This window comes from Somniosus microcephalus, chromosome 15 (assembly GCF_052327205.1).
Source record: "Somniosus microcephalus isolate GS21.2 chromosome 15, FLI_Smic_1.0, whole genome shotgun sequence".
Taxonomy (NCBI): domain Eukaryota; kingdom Metazoa; phylum Chordata; class Chondrichthyes; order Squaliformes; family Somniosidae; genus Somniosus; species Somniosus microcephalus.
The window spans coordinates 89,947,946-89,967,302 of NC_141001.1; the positions used below are offsets into that span (position 1 = coordinate 89,947,946).

The 19,357-nt window shown below is 48.2% G+C and overlaps 1 protein-coding gene across 1 annotated transcript in view; it reads left to right on the forward strand.

The window, feature by feature from the left end:
- bbox1 (butyrobetaine (gamma), 2-oxoglutarate dioxygenase (gamma-butyrobetaine hydroxylase) 1) overlaps positions 1–19,357 on the forward strand; it is a 313,722-nt gene that overhangs the window by 181,840 nt on the left and 112,525 nt on the right. The window contains exon 4 of the mRNA XM_086008110.1: positions 13,954–14,152. Coding sequence (XP_085864236.1) covers positions 13,954–14,152 — 199 coding nt within the window. The remainder of the gene's footprint in view (positions 1–13,953; positions 14,153–19,357) is intronic.

Below are 19,357 nucleotides of genomic sequence, written 5' to 3' on the forward strand. Positions count from 1 at the left end.
TGTATAAAATGTATAATCTTGAGTAAATTTACAGTACATTGAGAATAAATGAACATGTTCGAAAATACAAAGGGGGCTAAATTTGGCTCCTTTGCACCTGCCGTTTGCGCCTCTGGGGGTCACTAACAGGGCACAAAGGGCTTATAGCTCCTCCCAAGAAATTTGGTGGGGCGCTGCTGAGCCATTAGCCAATAGCGCTGCGACCCGCTGCTAGTGTCCGAGCCGCTACACCGCCGGCAATGACATCATCACTGAGCGACGCGACCCTTTACCGCTCCATGGCAGAAATATGGCTGCCCCCCCGTGTGGCTGCCACGGGTGATGTCAGCGCCAGCCTCGCGGGACGCGAACTGAGCTGCCTCTGCTCACAGGGCGGTATTTAAAGGGGAGGTGTGGCTGCGACCCGCACCGCCATTTTCTTCTTTTAGCCCACCTCCAGGTCGGCCCTTTGTGGCGGCCCTTGGCGTGGTCCGTGGCCGCCATCGCGCAGCACCATGCCGCCCTAGTGGCCTAGTGTGGGCCATTGGATGCCCGGCAGAGCTCGCAGCGTCCCTCCCCTTTAACAGAAGGGGAGAGGTGGTGAAAGGCGTCAGTGCTACGCGGAGTAGCCACATAGCGCTCCGGCGTTCGAGCGCTTTGCGCCCCCGATACCGCCCTAAGAGGAAGTGAAGTACCCGAGATAGCACTCCACTTCCTCTCCGGGGCGGTAAGCCGAATTTAGCGGGCAGGGTGGTACTTCCGCACCGGGCACTAAAGTCTGGCGCATATCGGTTACTACCCTCAAACGGGGCGTAACCGAATTTCATGCCCAGAGTATTGCTTTTGTTTAATATATTTTGTTCAAAACATGATCATGCAGGATTTCATACTCTAAACTCATTAAAAGTTTTTTTTTATAGTTGCGCCACACTCCAGCAACTTCTGTTGTAAGGACCATACGTGCTTCACCACAGCAAAAAATAGTGGCCGAGAGTTTCCTCTAGTTATCAGCACAATCCGGCTAAAATCAGCCAAACCAGCGCAAAAGATGGCGGAATTGTAAACGCAGGTTACGTCGAGTGTAAATCAAGTCTCTGCAATCTTTAACACTAGCTTAAAAACATTGTGCTAGAAATCGGCCCCCACCCACAAAACTGGCCACTACCCCAGATCGAAATAATAAGGATGGCGACTTTCCACCAATTACGCCCATTTGCAGCCGTTCATGGAGGCCCTTCCAATTGAGCTTGTGTGTTTTTTAGGCACACGGGCACTAGCTTAAATAATAAAAAATATTAAATTTACTAAGAAACTGACTTGTGTACATCAATGAAACTAGTAAATGATTCAGTATAGTCCTTTTAAGTAATTTTCAGTTATTTTAAATCAGTTTACTCACAGGTGGAGGACTAGACACACTGGCCTAGAAATTGGGTATAGCCCCGCTTGAGGCGTTAGAACTGGCGCTGCGCAAAGTTTATAGCCAGACGAAACTTATCGCCGCCTGGCGCAATATTGGGTTGCATCGCCCCCAAAGGGGATTGAGGCGCGAATTCAGACGTTGCACGGGCCTCCTAAGGCGCGAAACTTCCGGCGCTACCCAATATCGGCGCGGACGGGCGCAGCGCAGGTGATCTCAATTACCGATAACCACGAGACTTCCAGGCGCCAGCTAGCTCTTAAAGGGGTGGGTCAGTCAGCCTCAGCTTCCACACTCAACGCCCTGTAGGCCTCAGAATCGGCGCTCGCCCTTCTCTGGCGCAAAAAACTTGGTCAAGATGGAGAACGTGAGACAGAGAGCAGAGCGCTGAGGCTCTGGAGCAGTTGGTGTCCGCAGTGGAGCGCCGTCGAGATGTTCTCTATCCTGACAATGGCAGGAGGCCGAATCAAAAGGAGTACCGCCGAGCTTGGAGGGATCTTTGTCAGAGGGTCAACTCCAGCAGCATGGCGACCAGGAGCCCTGTTCAGTGCAGGAAGAAATTCAACGACCTCACTCGGGTCGTTAAGGTGAGTGTTGTTTATGCAAACTTCTGATTCCCTGCATCTGCACCTGACTTCATGGCTACAGGGTGCACAATGCCCCAATGGCCATCTGTCAGCAAGCACCCATGGCCCTTTCTGGGCACACACATGCACATTTGACTCAAGGCATCATGTAAGGGCTCTTGCACCATGGGGGGCATGAGATGATCACTCAGGGCATCATGTAAGGGCTCTTGCACCATGGGTGGCATGAGATGATCACTCAGGGCATCATGTAAGGGCTCTTGCACCATGGGGGGCATGAGATGATCACTCAGGGCATCATGTAAGGGCTCTTGCACCATGGGGGGCATGAGATGATCACTCAGGGCATCATGTAACAGAACTTCCCCTCTTTCCCCTGCAGTCCAAGCTGGCGATGATCCGCAAGGACCAGCTTCGAACCGGTGGCGGACCTCCACAAGTGGTCACTCTCACGGATCTCGAGGAGAGAGTGCACCAGATTCTTGGAGGACGTCTGAGTGGTCCTGTTACCACTGCAGCTGCCGACCCCATTGTCGACAGCGATGGTAAGGTTCTCACCTTTTACAGCTGTCTCCTTCCGCTTGGTCCCCCCGCCAGCATGCTTCCTCATTGTGGAGCCATGTCAGAGCCTTCCCGCAATCTGGCATGCCTTGCCGCCAACCTGTCCTTTTGCCAAAGCCACTCTTCTACCTCCCTGCTTTCAGATGCTGCATCACCAACTCGGGATCCGCGCCCTGAAGCTGCCAGTGCCAGTGCCTCCGGAGGCGAGGATCAGGAGTAAGCCGGACCATCCGTTCCAGCCTCAGGGGAGCCTACACATCTGCAGACTGGGGATAGTAGCTCCCTGGAGGGGAGGGGGGGGCTCTCATGAGGAGCCAGTTGCTGGAACAAGCGGCCTGCAGCTACGCGAGGGGGGTAGGCAAGTTCGGGCACCGGCTCCCCGGAGGGCAAGGCAGGGAGCGATGACTGCTGCACAGAGTGCAGAGGAGGTGCGCAGTCTGGCTGAAATGAGCACCCAGGCCCGGCTCAGGCACACTGAGCTTATGGCTGCAGTGGGGAGGATGCCTCAGTCGATAGAAACACTGGCAAAGAGCGTACTGGACTTTGGGGCAGCAATGGAGAGGACTGTCCAGGGATTCAGGGCAGCAATGGAGAGGACTGTCCAGGGCTTCGAGGCCGCTATGGAAAGGACTGTTCAGAGCTTCGGACAATCCCTGGAAAGGTCTGTCCAGGGCTTGTCCGAGGCAGTGGAACGGACTGCTCCGGCCTTGTCCGAAGCAATGGAAAGAACTGTCCAGGGCTTCTCCGAAGCACTGGCACCTGCCATTCAGGTCCTTACTGCTGCCACGCAGTCACTTGCTGGCCTCGTCAACACCCAGATTGAGGCAACACAAACTCTCACTGCTGCCACCCTATCTGCATCAGCTAGGATCACCCCGGGCCCTTCCAGTACCACACGAGGCCAGGAATCAGTGAAGCAGTCGATTGTGACGGATGAGCCGAGCCAGTCCCCTCAGAGAGCCCCTGTGTCACCCGACCATGGTGCAGGTGTCCTCTCTCGGCAGGTGACCATTGCTCATGCCACCGCTGCTACGTCTGCAGTGCAGCTGCCACCACCTGCATTGCAGACTGCTTCCAGCCATGGCCAGATCAAGCAGCCAGCCTCCGCACCCTCCAAGCCCAGAGGTCATCCAGGCCGTCCCTCAGGGGCTTCTGCGCTTCCAGACAGTCAGCAGGCGTCCCCCAGCCTTGACGCCGCCACTGGGGTTCAATTACATAGGGGCAGCAGGGAGGGAAGGGGCCGACCGCGAAAGAGAAGTCGGTCTCCATCAAGGGGCCAGCAGTAGAGGGAGGTGCTGAGACGCTTCTTTGTCCAAATTCAAGGACTCCCTCACCTGTTGTGATTGTTGGAAATGGTTTGTTTAGTTTTGCAGCTTTGCCAAAGAGTTAACTGTTATTTTGTTAGTTATGGTTTCTGTTGACATGACGTTGTTATGCTGGAAGAAAGGACTTTTTTGACAATAAAGAAAAGTTTTAATTTACAATGGTACTCGTAACTATTTACACTCATGGTGGCCTTCAGAGGCTTTGTACGATCCGAAGTGCGCAGGACGATTGACACCCATCATTCCGTCAGAGGGGCCTCGAACCGAGTCCTGATGAGTCTCTGACGGATGGCCCTTCCAGTTTCAGGAGCCCTCCCATCTTCCTCCTCCTCGTCCACCTGCTCTTCCTCCTCCTCCTCGTCCGCCTGCTCTGCTGGACCTTGAGGGACAGCTGGCATTGGCTGGGTTCGTCGAATGGCCAAGTTGTGGAGCATGCAGCAGACGACGACGATGTGACCCACTTGCACCGGCGAGTACTGCAGGGCTCCCCCCGAATGGTCTAGACAGCGGAAACACTGTTTGAGCACACCAATAGTGTGCTCCACAATGTTCCTGGTCACCTGATGGCTGCTGTTGTACAGCTCTTCTGCCGGGGTGGCAGGCAAACGGAGTGGGGTCATGAGCCATGGGCAGAGAGGATAGCCCTTGTCACCAAGAAGCCAGCCTCGTGGGTGAGCCGGCCCCTCAAAAAGTTCAGAAGCTGAGGTCTGCCGCAGGATGAACGCATCGTGGCTGCTCCCAGGGAATTGCGCGTTGACTGCCATGATCATTTGGCGGTGGTCACAGACCAGCTGGACATTGAGGGAGTGGAACCCCTTGCGGTTGCGGAAGTCCTCAGGATTCAGTAATGGCGCCCACAAAGCCACGTGTGTGCAATCAATCGCCCCCTGCACCATGGGGAAGTCCGCAATAGCAGCGAAGCCCTGCGTGCACTCCGCCTGCTTCTCCAGGGTCAGAGGGAAGGTGATGAATTGACGCCTTCTTCTATAAAGGACAGCTGTCACTTGCCGGATGCAACAATGCACTGCAAACTGAGATATATTCGCAATGTCCCCAGTGGCTGACTGAAAGAATCCACTGGCGTAAAAGTTGAGGGCAACAGTCACTTTGACGGCCACCGACAGAGAGGTCCTGCACCGTAGACATGGCTGCAGATCCTCAGCAAGCAGGTGGCACAGCTCAGTCACAACCTCCTTACCGAATCGGAGCCTTCGCACACACTGCTCCTCCGACATGGCAAGGTATGACACCTGCTGCCTGAAAACCCTCGCAGTGTATCGTCGGATTGGCCGACCTCCATTGCCCCTCCTCCTTCTGGCCAATCCCGGCCCTCTCTCCCGCCGTCTCTGTGCCCCTTCAAAGTGTCCGGCCATGAGGACGTTCCCCTCCAAAGCAGCTCCCATTCCGATGCCAGACGGGCAACACGCTGTAATGTGTAGCGCTCCAACTGCCCCGGACAGGTCTGAAGGTCCCAAGTATTCGAAGGCTAAATCCAAAAAAAACTGCTCAACAGTAGCTCACCAACTCTCTCCAGCAACGATCACAATGAACAGGCCAAGCGGCTGCAGCTTTTATACTAGAGCTGTTCCCTTTAAATAGCGCCCCCCGACTCCGAGAAGGGCCTGGGAACGTTCCATCGAACTGTCACTAATAGCACTAGGCGGAAAGGTTCCGGTCGCCACCGAATATCCGGTCAGGGGCGCCAAAAGGGCGTTGCACACTGAAATGACGTCATGATCTGCCTGCGCACGCGCTAACAGATGTATAGTCAATATGGGAGGTGTTGCTATCTTCATTGCGCCCGCCCGAACATTGGGTAATGCCCCAAATTTCGGACTCATTAGGCGCTAATCGCTGGTGCTACCAACCGAATTTCTAGGCCACTGATTTTTTTTAAATGCTGATTTTTTGTGATAAACCCATTTTTGGCTGTATTAATGAAACTGAATCAGGTTACCTCTCTGAATACATCAATTCATATTTTTTAATGCAAAGGGAAAAAAATGATGATGTTCCATTACGCTGGCTGAGTGTCCTGGTTCATGGAAGATTTTACATTTGTATTATGCTAATGTAGGAACTTGAACCATAATTTCACTTTGGAAAAACAGCGCATTTCCAGCGCAATTTGCGTCCATTTTTCCAATTGCACCCAAAGTGGAAATTTTACCCCAATGTGTTTATACAGCATCCTTCGCATTAAAATATCTCAAGCTATTTAAACAAATTATTTTCTGAAGCATGACTGCTAGGAAGACAAACGTGCCAACATATAGGCAAATGGAACCAGAGTCGGGTACATTCAGTCCATATTCTTCTGGGATGGAGACGGTGCGGCTTGGGCAGTGCACTTCAGGGAGGGGAGGCACCCAGTATGTTCGTAAAGGTGTCCGCTGAAGATCAATGCAATGTCATTGGACTTTTGCTGCTGCTTTATAGTCAACATATTTGCTCATGCAGGAGACAGAATTGCTGCACTGGTATAAATGATAGATGTGCCACCAAGATAGGGACAGTGGTAGCACTTGTAAGGAGGCCTGTAGGATCCTGCATTCTCCGGTTGGAAAGGGGTGGCGGCTTTGGGTCACAGGCCAAAAAATACACAATCAAGGATTCAAGCTCTAGGAGCAGAGCACAACACAAGCCCAAAGCCCCTAATAGAGGGGAAGACCATGCAGGGGAAAGTTGTTGGAGGCATTGGAAGATGCAAGATATTTTTTAAACATTTCTTCTCTAAGTTTTGGCTTGGCATCCTTAGTTTACTTTTGTACTCCATGTATTTATATTTCTTTTGTGCTTCCTCCTATTATTTTAAAACTAGGGTGAAATTAAAATGATCTTTTGTATAAAGACTTGTGCTCCAGAACTAGCCGCGCCTCTAGCCAAGCTGTTCCAGTACAGCTACAACACTGGCATCTATCCGACAATGTGGAAAACAAAGGAAGATAGTTGTGGTGGTTGGAGGTCAATCATCACAGCCCCAGGACATCGCTGCAGAAATTCCTCAGGGCAGTGTCCTAGGCCCAACCATCTTCAGCTGCTTCATCAATTACCTTCCCTCCAACATAAGGTCAGAAATGGGGATGTTTGCTGATGACTGCACAGTGTTCAGCGCCATTCACAACTCCTCAGATAATGAAGCAGTCCATGCCCGCATGCAACAAGACCTGGATGACGTTCAGGCTTGGGCTGATAAGCGGCAGGTAACATTCACGCCACAGAAGTGCCAGGCAATGACTATCTCCAACAAGCGAGAGTCTTAACCACCTCCCCTTGACATTCAATGACAATACCATCGCCAAATACCCCACTATTAACATCCTGGGGGTCACCATTAACCAGAAAGTTAACTGGACCAGCCACATAAATACTGTGGCATCATGAGCAGGTCAGAGGCTAGGTATTCTGCAGTGAGTTTCTCACCTCCTGACTCCACCATCTACAAGGCACAAGTAAGGAGTGTGATGGAATACTCTCCACTTGCCTGGATGAGTGCAGCTCCAACAACACTCAAGAAGCTGGACACCATCCAGGACAAAGCAGCCCACTTGATCGGCAACCCATCCACCACTTAAACATTCACACTCTCCACCACCGGCATAATGTGGCTGCAGTGTGTACCATCTACAAGCTGCACTGCAGCAACTCGCCAAGGCTTCTTCAACAGCACCTCTCAAACCCGCGACCTCTGCCACCTAGAAGGACAAGGGCAACAGGCGCATGGGAACACCACCACCGCCAAGTTCCCCTCCAAGTCACCCACCATCCTGACTTGGAAATATATCGTTGGTCCTTCATCGTCGCTGGGTCAAAATCCCTACCTAAAAGCACTGTGGGAGTACCTTTACCACACGGACTGCAGAGGTGAAGAAGGCAGTTCACCACCAATTTCTTAAGGACAATTAGGGATGGGCAATAAATGCCTTGCCAGCAAAGCCCACATTTTGTGAATGAATACATTTTTTTTTTAAAGCTGAAAGTGGGGAGAAAATAGGAACTGGTTGATATCCTTTTGGCTGATTTGCATAAATATGTGCTACACAATGCTTCCACCTGAATGAATAAATGAAAAAAATACTTAAAACATTTTCAGGGATTTGATTTGATTGCTTTTATGGATTTTCATTTTGCTTATTCATTAGTTAGTTTTAATTGATTTTTTTTTAATGGATATAAATAGATGTTTTTAAATTTACAAAATAATGGTTTTAATTAAGAAATTAGAGCCAATCAGCAAAGTGCAGGTACCTCAGACACTATGGGGGTGATTTTGCCAGCCCAGGGGAGGCGGGTATGGAGGCGGGACTGCCAGGAAAATGGCAGAATTTGGGGGCGGGTGCCCAACCGCGTTGGAGATGACAGGTGGCCGTTGCATTCTCCAATGCAACAACCATCTCATTTCTGCAAAAAGCAAGAAGTTTGATGAGGTCTTGAATTCAAGGACTCATCAAACTACAGAGAATGTCACTGTTTGACAGATGTAACGTCATATGTTGACGTTCTCTGCATCCGGCTTTCCCTTAATTGGCCTACTAAGCCCGCTGAGCAGGATTAGCAAGGTCAATCAAGGGAAACTAGCGTGGGTTGGCCAGAAGTTGATGGAGGCGGGACTGAAACCCGACAAGTGGGAGTCCCGCCTCCAAAAGCTCCCCATTGGCAAAATCACCCGCTTTGCCACTGTTTACAGATGCAAGAGACACTTCCTATTGTCCACACAAAACACACAGGCTGCTTAATATGAAAATAAATGGAATTTTGCACCAACATACTTTAACAAAAATAACCTTGAAGGAAGGATAATTACATGAAGTACAAAAATAAACCAAATATTAGAGAAGAAATACTAAAAAATAAGTTGATATAATTTAGGTGCTCTCCATAAGGAATTATGCCATAACAGATTGTGATTATGCAAATAAGTTTGGGCAGAAACTTAAACTGTAGCTTCATTTTGGAAAAACAGCGCAATTTCAAGCGCAGTTTGCGCCGAGTTTGCCAATTGCGCCCAAAGCAGAAACTCTACCCCAATGCATTTATACAGCATCTTTCATATTAACATATCTCGAGCTATTCAAACAAATTATTTTCTGAAACATAACCGTTAGATAGGCAAACATGGCAACCTGTGAACAAACTGAATCAGAGCAAGTACGTGGAGTCCATACTCTTCTGGGGTGGAGTCTGTGGGGCTCGGGCAGTGCATTTCAGGGATTTTCTTGAGTCTGTTCTTGCTACGCCGTTGTAACTTCGCTGGAAGTGTGGCAGAATCGGCGTTTACGCACATTAACGGGATACCGCCAGACTTCCAGCAAAGCTATGGGGGCGGAGTGTGAACAGCTTTTGAGGAAATTCCGGACCATTATTTGTAATATTCTGGTTAATATTTAAAAATTAAACATTCAAACTTTTTGACTGTGAACATGACAGGAGCTCAACTTTGTTAGAAAGAAAATCTGTGACAGTATTAACCTAGAGATAGGTCTTCCTCCCCAATGCTGCTGTAGATCTGGCCATGCAGGTTCTTCAGGGCAGTAATAGCGCATTTGCTGTCTATTGTGTAGGAAAGAAATTGCAGTAGTGACTTCTCATGCAGCAGCCAAGAGCAAATCTGAAACAACAGCTGAAATATTTTTTTTAATGTTTATATCAAGTTACAGACTAAGTGTTCATGTTGGCTCCATAATTCACTGGGAAAGTAACCATCACGGGCTGCAAGAATCTCATAAATTTTATACTTCATCCCCTTTGAAGAAATGTACAAAATGGCAGCCAGCCAAGCAAGAACTTTTATTTCAAAAAAAAGTTTTTTTATTCGTTTTTATGGGATGTGGGCATCGTTGGCAAGGCCAGCATTTATTACCCATCCCTAATTGTCCTTGAGAACGTGGTGGTGAGCCGCCTTCTTGAATTGCTGCAGTCCGTGTGGTGAAGGTACACCCACAGTGCTGTTAGGTAGGGAGTTCCAGGATTTTGACCCAGCGACGATGAAGGATCGGCGATATATTTCCAAGTCAGGATGGTGTGTGACTTGGAGGGGAACTTGGAGGTGGTGGTGTTGCCATGCGCCTGCTGCCCTTGTCCTTCTAGGTAGAAGAGGTCGTAGGTTTGGGAGATGCTGCCGAAGAAGCCTTGGCGGGTTGCTGCAGTGCATCTTGTAGATGGTACACACTGCAGCCACGGTACGTCGGTGGTGGAGGGAGTGAATTTTTAAGGTGGTGGATGGGGTGCCAATCAAGCGGGCTGCTTTGTCCTGGATGGTGTCGAACTTCTTGAGTGTTGTTGGAGCTGCACTCATCCAGGCAAGTGGAGAGTATTCCAGCACACTCCTGACTTGTACCTTGTAGATGGTAGAAAGGCTTTGGGGAATCAGGAGGCGAGACACTCGACGCAGAATACCTAGCCTCTGACCTGCTCTTGTTGCCACAATATTTATGTGGCTGGTCCAGTTAAGTTTCTGGTCAATGGTGACCCCCAGGATGTTGATGGTGGGGGTATCGGCGATGGTAATGCCATTGAATGCCAAGGGGCGGTGTTTAGACTCTTGCTTGTTAGAGATAGTCATTGCCTGGCATTTCTGTGGCGCGAATGTTACCTGCCACTTATCAGCCCAAGCCTGAACGTCGTCCAGGTCTTGTTCCATGTGGGCATGGACTGCTGCATTATCTGAGGAGTTGTGAATGGCACTGAACACTGTGCAGTCATCAGCGAACATCCCCATTTCTGACCTTATGTTGGAGGGAAGGTCATTGATGAAGCAGCTGAAGATGGTTGTGCCTAGGACACTGCCCTGAGGAACGCCTGCAACGATGTCCTGGGGCTATGATGATTGACCTTCAATCACCACAACCATCTTCCTTTGTGTTAGGTATGACTCCAGCTAGTGGAGAGTTTTCCCTCTGATTCCCATTGACTTCAGTTTACTAGGGCTGCTTCATGCCACACTCGGTCAAAAGCTGCCTTGATGTCAAGGGCAGTCACTCTCACCTCACCTCTGGAATTTAGCTCCTTTGTCCATGTTTGAATCAAGGCTGTAATGAGGTCGGCAACCGAGTAATCTTGGCAGTACCCAAACTGAGCATCAGTGAGCGGGTTATTGGCGAGTAAGTGCCGCTTGATAGCACTGTCGACGACACCTTCCATCACTTTGCTGATGATTGAGAGTAGACTGATGATGGCGGTAATTGGCTGAATTGGATTTGTCCTGCTTTTAATGGAGAGGACTTACCTGGGCAGTTTTCCACATTGTCAGATAGATGCCAGTGTTGTAGTTGTACTGGAACAACTTGGCTTGAGGCGTGGCTAGTTCTGGAGCACAAGTCTTCAGCACGACAGCCAGGATGTTGTCGGGGTCCATAGCCTTTGCTGTATCCAGTATGCTCAGTCGTTTCTTGATATCATGTGGAGTGAATCGAATTGGCTGAAGACTGGCTTCTGTGATGGTGGGGACCTCTGGCGGAGGCTGATATGGATCATCCACTCCGCACTTCTGACTGAAGATGGTTGCAAACGCTTCAGCCTTGTCTTTTGCACTCACGTGCTGGGCTCCACCATCATTGAGGATGGGGATATTCATGGAGCCTCCTCCTCCTGTTAGTTGTTTAATGGTCCACCACCATTCACGATTGGATGTCGTACGATTGCAGAGCTTTGATCTGATCTGTTGATTGTGGGATCGCTTAGCCCTGTCTATAGCATGCTGCTTCTGCTGTTTAGCATGCATGTAGTCCTGTGTTGCAGCTTCCCCAGTTTGGCACCTCATTTTTGGTACGCCTGGTGCTGCTCCTGGCATGCTCTTCTACATTCCTTGTTTCATCAGGGTTGGTCCCCTGGCTTGATGGTAAACATAGAAGATAGGAGCAGGAGTAGGCCACTCGGCCCCCAAGCCCGCTCCGCCATTCAATGCGATCATGGCTGATCATCCAAATTCAGTACCCTGTCCCCGCTTTCTCCCCATACCCCTGGATCCCTTTAGCCTTAAGAAATATATCCAACTCCTTCTTGAATATATTTAATGAATTGGCCTCCACTGCCTTCTGTGGCAGAGAATTCCACAGGTTCACCACTCTCTGGGTGAAGAAATTCCACCTCATTTCTGTCCTAAATGGCTTACAACTTATCCTTAGACTGTGACCCCTGGTTCTGGACTCCCCGACCATCAGGAACATCCTTCCTGCATCTAGTGACCCAAAATTCTCCTTTTGAGTTTTGTTCACAATATTTCCAGATAGGATGTATGATGATGCTTCACTTGCTGATTTTTCCTACCTTTTTTTTTATTCGTTTATGGGATGTGGACGTCGCTGGCAAAGCCAGCATTTATTACCCATCCCTAATTGCCCTTGAGAAGGTGGTGGTGAGCTGCCTTCTTGAACCGCTGCAGTCTGTGTGGTGAAGGTACTCCCACAGTGCTGTTAGGGAGAGAGTTCCAGGATTTTGACCCAGCCAAGATAAAGGAACGGCGATATATTTCCAAGTCAGGATGGTGTGTGACCTGGAGGGGAACTTGGAGGTGATGGTGTTCCCAAGCGTCTGCTGCTCTTGTCCTTCTAGGTGGCAGAGGTCGCGGGTTTGGGAGTTGGAATTGGGAGTTCCCCAAAAAGAACTCTTAAAAAATGACTTGCATTTATATGGTGCCTTTCACGACCACCGGACATCCCAAAGTTCTTTATAGCTAATGAAGTACTTTTCTTGAAGTATAGTCACTGTTGTATTGTAGGATCAAGATCAAGAACTTTCCATAATTGAAATGTGGACTCAACCTGTGTTCTATGACTCCAATGTATTAGAGTTCTCTACCTGTGACTATTTCAATTAAAAATGAGCATGCTAAACCTCAGTGCAATGGAGCACCATGGAATGCTTTATTCACATTGTAAAAGAGTTTAATAATTTACTTGTGAGTTAACCCGCTGAGTCAGAAGGTTGTAGGTTCAAATCCCACTCCAGGATTTGAGCACATAATTGAAGCTGACACTTCAGTACAGTACTGAGGGAGTCCTGTGCTGTCGGAGGTGCTGTATTTCAGATAAAACGTTAAACAGATGTCCCATTTGCCTGTTCAGGTAGGCGTAAAAAAATCCCACGGCACAATTTCAAAGATGACTAGGGTATATTGGCCTTTATTACAGGAGGATTTGAGTATAAGAGTAAAGACGTCTTACTGCAATTCTATAGGGCCCTGGTGAGACCACACCTGGAGTATGGTGTACAGTTTTGGTCTCCTTACCTAAGGAAGGATATACTTGCCATAGAGGGAGTGCAACAAAGGTTCACCAGACTGGTTCCTGAGATGGGGAGATTGTCCAATGAGGAGAGATTGAGTAGACTAGGCCTATATTCTCTGGAGTTTAGAAGAATGAGAGGTGATTTCATTGAAACATACAAAATTCTTACAGAGCTTGACAGGGTAGATGCAGGGAGAATGTTTCCCCTGGCTGGGGAGTCTAGAATCAGGGGTCACAGTCTCAGAATAAGGGGTTGGCCATTTAGGACTGAGATGAGGAGAAATTTCTTCACTCAGAGGGTGGTGAATCTTTGGAATTCTCTACCCCAGAGGGCTGTGGAGGCTCAGTCATTGAGTATATTCAAGACAGAGATCGATTAATTTTTGGATATTATGGGAATCAAGGGATATGGGGATAGTGCAGGAAAGTGGGGTTGAGGTAGAAGATCAGCCATGATCTTATTGAATGGCGGAGCAGACTTGAGGGGCCAAATGGCCTACTCCAGCTCCTATTTTTTATGTTCTTATGTTCTCCTGGTGTCCTGGCCAACATTCTTTCAACCAACATCACAAAAATAAATTAACTTGCCATTTATTCCCTTTGCTGTTCGTGAGACCTTGCTGTGTTCAAGCTGGTTGCCATATTTTCTTACAAAAATAACAGTACCTACGCTTGAAAAAAAATTAATTGATTGTGAAATGCTTTGGAACATCCTGAGGATGTGAAAAGTGCGATATAAATGCAACTCTTCCAACAACATTTTAGTACTCATGGTATTCTGTTTTGTACAACCATTTACTGTAAACTATATATATGAATACAACTCTGAACGAGGATTTTAATTTGTTTTGAAACAGATCGACAGAACTGGGGTTCAGAGCTCCAAATCCCTTCTGCCAGCTTTGAGGAGGTGCTGAACAATGATGAAGTTGCCTATCAATGGCTGCGCGCTCTCCGTAGAATAGGATTTGTGCGACTAAAGCATGCTCCCACAGAAAAAGGACAAGTGGCTAAACTGGGAAAGAGGATTGGCTACCTACGGTTGACATTTTATGGGTACGTAAAAAAAAATAATTCCAACCATCATAACATGTTGCAACAAAATGCACTTATCCTGCCTATCATGTACTGTGGCTGTAACACACACAAGTGTTAATCCTTCCGAACATATCCTGAAATCAATAAATAGCTATTCACGTATGACCTATTTCAATTTTTACAGAATAGATTTTGGAATCAACTACTTTTTTAAAAATCAGTAAACCTTGGAATGTGTTAATGGTATGTGCATTTGCCTCGATATTAATGAACTAAGACATTAATATAACAGAAAGAAAATTGATTCAACAACAACAGATTTTAACGTAAAAATAAAAATGAAATGAAATAAAAAAGACCTCCCTTCCAGTGGTTTGCTGCCCTGGCTACACTTTCCACTGCATAATATGGAAATGAAAACACACAGGAAATAAGAGATTTGGAGGTGAGACCAAAAGCTTGGTGGAAGAGATGGATTTGAAGCAGGTTTTTAAAAAGATGCAAAGAGAAGTGCTCAGATGGGAAGGGAGTTATAATCATACCTAGCACAAAGGAAGTTGGCTGTGGTTGTTGGAGGTCATTCATCTCAATCACATGACATCACTGCAGGAGTTCCTCAGGGCAGTGTCCTAGGCCCAACCATCTTCAGCTGTTTCATCAATGACCTTCCCTCCATCATAAGGTCAGAAGTGGGGATGTTCGCTGATGATTGCACACTGTTCAGCACCATTCGAGACTCGTCAGATACTGACGCAGTCCGTGTCCATATGCAGCAAGACCTGGACAACATTCAGACTTGGGCTGACAAGTGGCAAGTAACATTCGCACCACATAAGTGCCAGGCAATGACCATCTCCAACAAGCGAGACTCTAACCATCTCCCCTTGACATTCAATGGCATTACCATCGCTGAATCCCCCACTATCAACATCCTGGGGGTTACCATTGATCAGAAACTGAACTGGACCAGCCATATAAATACTGTGGCTACAAGAGCAGGCCAGAGGCTGGGAATTCTGCGGTGAGTGTCTCACCTCCTGACTCCCCAAAGCCTTTCCACCATCTACAAGGCACAAGTCAGGAGTGTGATGGAATACTCTCCACTTGCCTGGATGAGTGCAGCTCCAACAACACTCAAGAAGCTCGACACCATTCGGGATAAAGCAGCCCGCTTGATTGGCACTCCATCCACCACCTTCAACATTCACTCCCTCCACCACTGGCGCACTGTGGCTGCAGTGTGTACCATCTACAAGATGCACTGCAGCAACTCGCCAAAGCTCCTTCAACAGCACCTTCCAAACCCGCGACCTCTACCACTTAGAAGGACAAGGGCAGCAGACGCATGGGAACATCACCACCTACAAGTTCCCCTCCAAGCCACACACCATCCTGACTTGGACCTGTATCGCCGTTCCTTCACTGTCGCTGGGCCAAAATCCTAGAACTCCCTTCCTAACAGCATTGTTGGTGTACCTACACCATATGGACTGCAGCGGTTCAAGAAGGCGGCTCACCACCATCTTCTCAAGGGCAATTAGGGATGGGCACTAAATACAGGCCTAGCCAGCGACGCCCACATCCCATCAATGAATTTTAAAAAAAGTAGGACAAAGATGGCTGTGGAATTAATGGTGGATCAAAGGAAGGAGGTAAGGCACAAAGGGAAAAATTCAGTTGTTTGCACCTCCTGTTAGCGCCTTAAGAGGGCGCTAATGGGGCGCAAAGCAACTAGCACCCGGGCGTGGCGATGTTTGCACCGCTTGCGAAATTAACTAGACATTTTGCGGTGGCGCTAAACATTACCGCCATGATCTCCTGCGCCGGCAGATTGTGACGTCAGTCGAGTGCGCAACACCCCGGTAGCGCCCCGAACCGGATATTGAGTGGCGCCCCCTGCCTTACCGCCTGCCGCTAGCAACGACAGGTTGAGGGGAGCATTTTGCAGTCAGAAAGGGAGTGGGGGGGTGCTACTTAAAGGCGCCCACTTCCTGTCTTTTTTTGTTGGTGACATTTTTGCACCACGCATTCTGAGAGAGAGAGAGAGAGAGACTTCTGGAGTGATTCAACGCTGTGTGAAGGAGTTTTGGGTACTGAGCAGCACTTTGCAGGTTCATTTTGATTTGCCCTTCCTTGCTTCGCAAGCACTCTGAGGTAGCGCCTCGCTCCTCGGCCTTTGCGCCTTAAGACAGGTGTGAAGTGCCTGATTTAGCACTCCAATCACCTCCAGGGGCGATAAAAGCCAAGTTTGCTGTCGGAGGCGATAATTAGCGCCAGGCGCTAAACTTTGCGCACGGCTGATAATGGCGCCCCAAACGGGGCGATACTGAATTTTTCCCTCAAAAGGCCAGAGGTGCAGTCTTTTTAGGAGGGATATAAGGCTGGAGGGGCTTGCAGAGATAGAGCGTAGCAAGGCCATGGATGGATTTATAGATCAGAACAAAGAATTTGGATTGAAATAAATTGGGGCTAGGGGCCCAGTGTAGATGGACTAGCAGGACTTATTGCAGGCCAGGATACATGAAGCAAAGTTTTGGACAAGATTTAATTAATGGGGAGCAGAGCATGATAGGCCAGCAAGGAGAGTAGTCAAATCTGGAGGTGAAAAAGCATGTATTTTCAATGGCAATGGGACTGATATAGGAGCGGAGGTGGGCAATGTTATAAAAGGTGGAAGTAAGCAACCTTGATGATATATAAGATGTTAAATTTAAAGCTCATCTTTGGGTTGTGAACTTTAATGCTCAGCTTTGGGTCAAACAGCACAGCGAGATTGTGAGTTTCTTGTTCATCCCGAGAGTGTTGTTAGCAAGGGCGATGGAGTCAGTAGCAAGGGAGTGGATTTTTTGGGAGGAGCTGAAGACAATGGCTTCAGTTTTGCTGAAGTTGGACTAGAAGTTGTGGTGACTCATCTATGACTTGATATTAGACAAGCAGTTTGAAAGCATGGAGATAGCTGAGGGGTTGAGAGAAGTGGTAGTGATGTAGAACTGGATATCATCAGCGTACTTGTGAAAGTTGACCTGTACCTGCGGGTGATGCTGCTGAAGGGCAGCATGTAGATAAGGAAAAGAAGGGGGCCAAGTATAGATCCTCATGAGGCATGGGAGTGGATATTGCAGGGGAGAGAATGGAAGACATAGCTGGAGATGCACTGGCTGCATTTGGATAGGTAGGAATGGAACCATGCAAGGGCAGGTCCACAGAGCTGGATAAACGGCAGTGGAGGAGGATGGCATGGTCAAGGTACTAAATTAATGCAGGAGAGGAGGGAAATGCACCACAATCGCACTCTCAGAGCATGTAATTCGTAACTGGTTTAGGCTGTTTCAGAGCTATTAGAAGGACAGAACCCAGAATAGATACATTCAAACAAGGAATTTAACCAGAAATTGGCATGCAGCTGGGAGGCAGTGAGTTATTCAACAACCTTAGGGAAGTTGGAGATGGGGTGGTAGTTGGCAAGGAGTGATGGGTTGAAGATGATTTTTGGTAAAGGAGGTGGTGATGGTAGTTTTGAAGGAGAGAAGAATGGTACCTGAGAAGGGGAGCCATTGATGATCTTCGCTAGAATGAGAACCAGGAAGAGCAGTTAAGTTTTCAGGATTTAGAGTGGGAGAAATAACTGGGAGCAGCAAGTGAGTCTCATGGGTACGAGAAGCTCAGAGAGGGTGGGATGATGGGTGAGAAACTGCACAAAGACAGGGATGCTGGGCTAGAATAGGTGCAAGATATCAGCAGATGCGTCTGCACTAATGGTCGTGATCTTGGAGACAAAGAAATCCATGATCTCCTTACATTTGGTGTTTGAGGGGAGGGTGGAGGAGGCAGGGAGAAGGGTTTAAAGGAGTAGTTGGTTGTGGAAGATGTTGAGTCTGTGTGTCCCAGTTATGTTTAGGATCAATCACTGGACACAGACAACAAGAATAACTTTTAACAGGTCTTTACTATTCGGAGGTCAGGGCTGAACTGCCCAGCAAATCCCTACACAACACTTATATACCGGTGTGGTCACCACCGGTATTACAGTATACAGCAGCCAAGAGAAAGTAGTACATCTCTTAAGGTAGTTCTCTTAAGGTGGAACAGGTTACATACACCACAATCCTCCCTTTTTAGCTTAACAGTTATATCCCCATTTAACATAACATAATAATAACATATATACAACTTCATGCAAAACAGTTCAAAGATTCAGTCTCTGAGGAGGCCTCCTGATTCGAGTTGGATAACGCCTTTCAGGGGTCTCTGATTCTCGTTGCTGGGGTGACTCATCTAGTTGGTCTCTTGTGGATTGGACATCATCATCAGGTACATTCACTTCTGAGGTAGATGCTTCAGGTTCACTAACTTCTTCCACGGTTGTCTCTGCCGTAACCATGGGTTCGACCCTTGTTCTCGATTCTACCAGTTGGTCAGCATGACGCCGTATTACATTTTCACCAATATCTACCGTGTACATCAGGGGTCCTTGTCTGGCCCGAATTGTTCCAGATTGCCATTTCTCGTTTTTATAGTCCCGGGCTAACACTGGTTGTCCTATTTCGAAACTCCGAGTGGTCTTGTTATTTATATGCTGGAACTGTTTGTTTTCAACTTCCCTCCGCACATTTGGTTTTAACAAGTCCAACCTGGACCGCAACCTCCTGTTATAGAACATCATGGCAGGACTTTGGTTTGTCACTGCATGAGTGGCGTTTCGATATGCCAGTAGGAATTTGTCCACCTTGTGTTGTAGTGGAATCTAATCTTCGCTCATGGCCTTTATTGCTTTTTTGAACGTTTCTACAAATCTCTCGGCCAACCCGTTTGTAGCCAGATGATATGGGGCAGAGGTATAATGTTTCACCCCATTCTTCTTCATGAATTTCTGGAATTCTTCTGACACGAACTGCGGTCCGTTGTCTGAACATATTTGTTCTGGCAATCCATTTCTTGCAAATATCGTTCTTAGCACCGCGATCGTCTTTTCCGAGGTAGTGGTAGTCATCTTAATCACTTCTGGCCATTTAGAATGTGCGTCCACCGCAATTAAAAACATGGAGTCCATGAATGGACCAGCAAAGTCAATATGTACACGTTGCCGTGGGGTTGAAGGCCATTCCCATGAATGCAGCGGTGCAATCGGAGGTGCATTTTGCACTTTTTGGCACCCTGAGCAGCTTTTCGTCAGATCCTCTATCTGTTGGTCGATACCCGGCCACCACACATAAGCCCTAGCAA